The 6,162-nt window shown below is 42.4% G+C and overlaps 1 protein-coding gene across 2 annotated transcripts in view; it reads right to left on the reverse strand.

Annotated features, from left to right (window-relative positions):
• Positions 1-3,011, reverse strand: part of MAP3K7CL (MAP3K7 C-terminal like) — a 48,017-nt gene extending 45,006 nt beyond the window's left edge. Inside the window, exons 1-3 of one of the 2 annotated variants that reach the window (XM_019957974.2) lie at positions 2,747-3,011; positions 2,160-2,213; positions 587-695 (exon numbers count right to left, since the gene is read on the reverse strand). In XM_019957974.2, coding sequence (XP_019813533.1) covers positions 587-695; positions 2,160-2,195 — 145 coding nt within the window. In that variant the 5' untranslated portion in view covers positions 2,196-2,213; positions 2,747-3,011. The remainder of the gene's footprint in view (positions 1-586; positions 696-2,159; positions 2,214-2,746) is intronic. The other variant, XM_019958061.2, reaches the window with a different exon arrangement.
• Positions 3,012-6,162: the final 3,151 nt, after the last annotated feature.

The raw sequence follows: 6,162 nt of genomic DNA on the forward strand, positions 1-6,162 counted from the left end.
GGAGTCTATTTAGCCGGAAGTGTGGGAGCACCAGCAAGAAACCAGCATTTAGGACTGGGCTTCAGGAAATGCTGCTGGAACCAGGACAGTGATATTTTTATCTTACCTAGCCAACTGCCAGCTCTTAGTACACGTTTCCTCATGCAGTTTGAACAATGACATAATTTGCTCTCCTTTGAAATTGTTATAGCTCCATGAATTTTATAATAAAAGAAAGCGAAAACGGAGAAAGTGAAAAAGAAATGTGCTCCAACCACCCAAAGTTTGGAGATGGAAATATCACCAGAGGGATTTCTGGAAGCCACACTTCAACAATGCGTGATTAAAAAAAAAAAAACCATACTCCCCATCACTGGGTCATACCAGGCATGCTCTTTTTTAGGTCATGCAGCATGCAAGATCTTAGTTCCCTGACCAAGGATCGAACCTGTAGCCCCTGCAGAGGAAGTGCAGAGTCCTAACCACCGGACTGCCAGGGAAGTCCCCAGGCATGCATTTTTAAATACCCTTCATGAAAAAGATGATGGTAAGAAGGCAGGAGGCAGGGTGGTGGTAGGGGGGCTCTTTTCCTCAGAGCAGAGCATACCTGCAGCATTATCGAGGCTGAAGGCAATGCGTACTGGCTTATCTGCAGGTACCCTGGCTGTGCTGATCATGTGGGCACCTGAGCCTTGGCCTTCCTCTGGGTCTTCCAGCTGCAAGGACAAGACAGAGCCATGGTCACTTTATCCAACATCGTCCCAAGAGCCCTTTGGAAATTAGAAAAGAAATTTAGTAAGCAATGTTTTCTTATTTTAAAGCTGTTTCTAGCTCCTAGCTTCCTTTCCCTACACCTGCTCCATTTAAAATTCTTTTTCTGGCTTATAAAAAAAAATTTGCTTTGGAAATACATCTAGAGTGAGATTTACAGGATGGAGCAAAATCTCCACCCACCTCACTTTTTAAAATATCTCCTATACTGACCCATCCAGCCCTGGCCCTTTGAGGTCTTACATAGTGCTTTATTTTTAATTGAGGGGGATAAAGAACCTTAATAAGGCATCAGACAGTTCTTCACACTCAGAAGCCTAAACTGGATCTGAATTATTGATCTGGGAGTGGTAACAAACGAGTATCATATCATGGAATTATTTCAATGACTACTTAATTATTTCAATACCAAAGACTACTTAAAGACATTCCCCCATTATATTATGAATAGTATGTGCTTTAAATATCTGATTACCTATAAGTCTATCAAACATTTCTAAAGTATATATGATAAAAGCAAAAGACAACATATAATATAAACAAAAGACAAATCCTAAAACATCCTACGCATACGCCACCCCACAAACTAAATTATCATTGAATTAATAAACTAAGATAGAAATGAATGGAAAAACATACTACAGATAAAATGGATTGGGGTAGGTGAAAATATATGAATATTTCTTTGTTAAAATAAGAGAATTTAGCCCAAATACATTTTAACAAAGATATTTGTTTTTATTCAATGGAACTAGGAAAAGATATTATAAATACACGATATCTCTGCCATTTAAACTCATGTATTTAACGTCTCTATTTTTAATCAAGCATCCCCCTAAGCCTTCTATTTTCCTTCTCATGGAGACAGTAAACCAAAAACTCTGAATGATATTTTAAGGAAAATGTTTCTAAAAATGGCAATATATAAATCATCTATTTACCCATCCTTAGTGAGATTCTGGGAACTGCTGTAGCAGGGCATTTTCTCACAGCAAGGTTTCTGATTCTTTCCCATAACTTTTCTCTATCTAAAAATAGTGTTCTAGAAAACTGAATTTTGTTTTTACAATTATTTATAGAGTCAAAGCAAATGCATATATATATACATACGTATATTTAGACATACATACATATGGAATCATCTTACCCAGTACATGAAAAGAGAACAGGCTTATATTAAACACCTAGCATAGCTTTGGAGAAAAACCAGCGACTGTTTATCACCCAGTTAGAATCATAGTTGGCCCATTCATTTAACACTACAAGTAGCAATGAACCATTAAGCACTCCAAGTCATGTCATTCTAAGTTAGAAAAAAGGATTAACATGAAACATTCGACTCAAGAAAAGGGTAATATAAAATCACTGTTACTTGACTCAAAATTTGCTTTATCTTAGCTCTGACATACATTTGTGTGTAGTCTCGTCTGGTTAGAATCAACCATCTCGTTAGCCACCTGTTCCTAGGGAATAGAACAGACTGTCTCAAATTAAACAAAACAAACAATAAAAATCCCCTTAAAGTTGCAGCCAAAAGAAAAAGTCTTATCATCACACCCTGTACCATCACCAAACCATATTATCGGAACATCTGAGGGTGAAAAGCTTCACTCCTCCTTTGGCTAAGTCTCCCAGTGCTTTCTTGCACCAAGACAGAAACCACAAGGGGTGGAAATTTGCCTCCAGGGGTTTTGTAGATAGATCCCTGGCAGGGTTTCCAGCCAAGGGGTGGGGGAGAATGAAATTGATCAACACAGCCAATTAGAGCCCCTCCCCTCCACACAACGGAGAACATCTGTCTGCCTCCCAAAGGATGGCGGGCGGCAAAGTTGGGTGGATCTGGAGTTCCACACGGTGTCAGCCCCTGCACCCACTTGCCTTTTCATCACACCGCCTGGGGGAAATGGGCTGATTCCTCCTCGGGGCGGTAGCAGAGCTTTGGTGAAGTTGCTGGTGCTCTGAGCGTTTCGTTGGCCTTTCACACCTGTCGCCTTACCTCACTTAGTCGAGTGTCTGGACTCGTGTAATCCAGGGCCAGCCACTGCCTTGGCCGGTTGCTGCCTTTGTGGAGTAGAGACCTAGTGGCAGACCAGGCTGCACCTGCCACATAGCAGCGTGACAATCTGAGCAGCAGTGACAGCTGGGAGGGCGGCTCGCTGCTACCTGCTGTCCCCCAGACCCCAGCGTCCCACGGGGCCTCTCCCTGTTCCGCTTCCCTCCACGACCCCTCTCTCCTTTCCTTGCCTCTCCCGCAGCCAGGATGTTGTCATGCTTCTAGAAAAAGCAAGCGCAAAAGAAAAACCCTCCTCCTGTCAAGAGGCATTGATAAACAGCAAGTTGCGGAGCGTCCAAATGTTTTAATTCATTAGTCCTGGCAAACCTAAAATACAAACAGACTTGCTTCACAAGACAGGAATGTCTTCAGCGTGACCCAATCGGTGTCTGTGTCTATTCCAGCAAACGGGCCGGGAGAGCATGACTGCAGTCAGCAAAAATGTTTCGGCCGCTCCAATCGGCTCCCCGGGACCCGGCCAACTTGGATGGGCCACCGGCCGACTCGGAGGAGATGATAGAGTGATGATTCCGCGGAAGAACGTGAGGGCTGCGGTTGAGCTGCTGTTGGGCTTGATGACTTGATCCCATCTACGATGCAACTGACCGCGCAACGGAGAGTCGATGGTAAACAGGCCGGGAGAGTTCAAACTGTCCAAGCTTTTTAACAGCCATCAACCTGGAGGTCAGAAGTACTTCAGAAGAGGCGGATGTTGGAGTTTAAACGATGAAAGATAAACAAGTATTAGGATGCACCAAAACAAATATCGTATAGTAACACGTATATATGGACTCTAGAAAGATGTTACTGATGAACCTATTTGCAGGGCAGCAGTAGAGATGAAGACATGCAGAACACACTTGTGGACACAGTGGAGGAAGGAGAGGATGGGACAAATTGAGAGAGGAGCACGGAAACAGCCATTACCATATGTAAAACAGATAGCCAGTGGGAATTTATTAACACAAAAAGCTCAGCCTGGTCTCTGTGACAACCCAGAGGGGTGGAACGGGTGGGAGGTGGGAGGAAGGTTCAAGAGGGAGGGGACATATGTATACCTGTGGCTGATTCTTGTTGCTGTATGGCAGAAACCAACATAACATTGTAAAGCAATTATCCTCCAATTAAAAATAAATAAAAAAGAGAGAATGTACAGACTGGGAGAAAAATCTTTGCAAAATACATACTAGGTAAAGGACAGATATCCAAAACATAAAAAGAACTCTAACAACTCAGCAACAGGAAAACAATCCAGTGGGTAAAATCTCCGAATAGACATCTCACAAACAAAAATATACAGACAGCAAATAATCATGAAAAGATGCTGAATACCATATGTCGTTGCTGCTGCTGCTGCTGCTGCTGCTAAGTTGCTTCAGTCATGTCCGACTCTGTGCGACCCCATAGACGGCAGCCCACCAGGCTCCCCTGTCCCTGGGATTCTCCAGGCAAAAACACTGGAGTGGGTTGCCATTTCCTCCAATGCATGAAAGTGAAAAGTGAGAGTGAAGTTGCTCAGTCGTGTCCTTCTCCTAGCGACCCCTAGGAAATTGCAAATTAAAGCAAAATGAGATACCCTAATAGATACGCTATTAGAATGGCCAGAACCAAAACAAACAAACAAACAAAAAAACAAAACACTGACAATGCCAAATACTGATAAGGGTGAAAAATGGTGTGGCCACTTGGGAGACAGTTTGGTAGTTTTCTACAAAACTGAACATAGTCTTAGCATATGATCCAGCAGTCACACTGCCTGGTATTTACCCAAAGGAACTGAAAACTCGTGTCCACACAAACACTTACATACAGGTGTTCACAGCAGCTTCATTCACGATTGCCAAAACTTGGAGGCAAACAACACATCCTTTCATAGGTTAATGGCTAAACAAACTGTTGTATATCCACACAATGAAATATTAGTCAGTGGTAAACAGAAATAAGTCTATCAAGCCACAAAAAGACGTGGAGGAAGCTTAAGTGTGTATAATTAAGTGAGAGAGGCCAGTCTGAAAAGACTACATACTGTATGATTCCAACCACAAGGCATTCTGGAAAAGGCACAGTTATGGAGACAGTACAAAGACCAGCAGTTGACCGTGTTTGGGGAGAGAGGAGAGAGGTGGAGAGGGAGAGGGGGATAAATAGATGGCGCGTGGGGTTTTAGGGTAGTGAGACTATTTCGTATGACACTCGAATGATGGATTTCTGTCATTATACATTTGTCACAACCCATAAAATGTACAACACCAACAGTTACAAACTACAGGCTTTGGTTAATAATAATGTGTCTATATGGACTCATCAATTGTAACAAATGTACCATACTAATGCAAGATGTTAAGAATTGGGGAAATTAGGGGAGGAGAAGTAGAGGGAGGAGATAGATGGGAGCTGCATGATTTCCACTCATTTTTCCCTGTAAACTTTAAATTGCTCAAAAAATGTTAAATAAATAAGTAAAAGGATATAGCAAGTTTCCTTGCTCTAATGAACAAAAGGCTAATTTGTTATGCTATACACAGTGTGTGTATGTGTGTGTGTGTGTGTGTGTATGCTCAGTTGTGTCTGACTTTTTGCAACCCCCATGGATTTTTGCTCACCGGGCTCCTCTGTCCATAGGAGTTCCCAGGTAAGAATACTGGAGTGGGTTGTCATTTCCTTCTCCAGGGGATCTTCCTGACCCATAGATTGAACCCACGTCTCCTGCAATGGCAGGCAGCTTCTTTACCACTGCGCCACCTGGGAAGCCCATAAACAGTAATAAGGGGTATAGATGCAAATGATTAAAAGCATTCACATATAAGCCTATTTGCATTTCTAACGGCAAATCTTTCCAGAAATTTTTATTACTGTTTGATGTTATTTTATGGAAACATCATTTATCTATTGCATTAAAATTTATCAAAGAGTCTTATCCAAAAGAGGTTCATCTTCATCTTCCCAATAATCCTGTGAAATAAACATGGTCAATACTGTCATCTCTATTTAATGGATGAGAAAACTGAGACTCAGACGATTTAAGTAACAGGTTCAAGGAGAAATGATCATTATGGAATAACGACCCAGGAAAGATTCAGGTTCTCTCATTTCGGGGCTTCCCTGGTAAAGAATCTGCCTGCAATGCAGGAGACCTGGATTCGATCCCTGGGTTCACACTATTTCCACCGTACCAGGAGGCACTCTACATGAAAGATCAGATTGGGTTGTTTTGTTAACAGTGTCTGACTCTCGAACTTCCTTGGTGGTCCAGTGGTTAAGATACCACTTGCCAATGCAGGGGACACATATTCGATCCCTGGTCCTGGAAGATTCCACAGGTTGCAAGTGCATCACAACTGCTGAGCCAGTGGTCAAGG

The sequence above is a fragment of the Bos indicus genome, chromosome 1, assembly GCF_029378745.1.
Source record: "Bos indicus isolate NIAB-ARS_2022 breed Sahiwal x Tharparkar chromosome 1, NIAB-ARS_B.indTharparkar_mat_pri_1.0, whole genome shotgun sequence".
NCBI lineage: Eukaryota > Metazoa > Chordata > Mammalia > Artiodactyla > Bovidae > Bos > Bos indicus.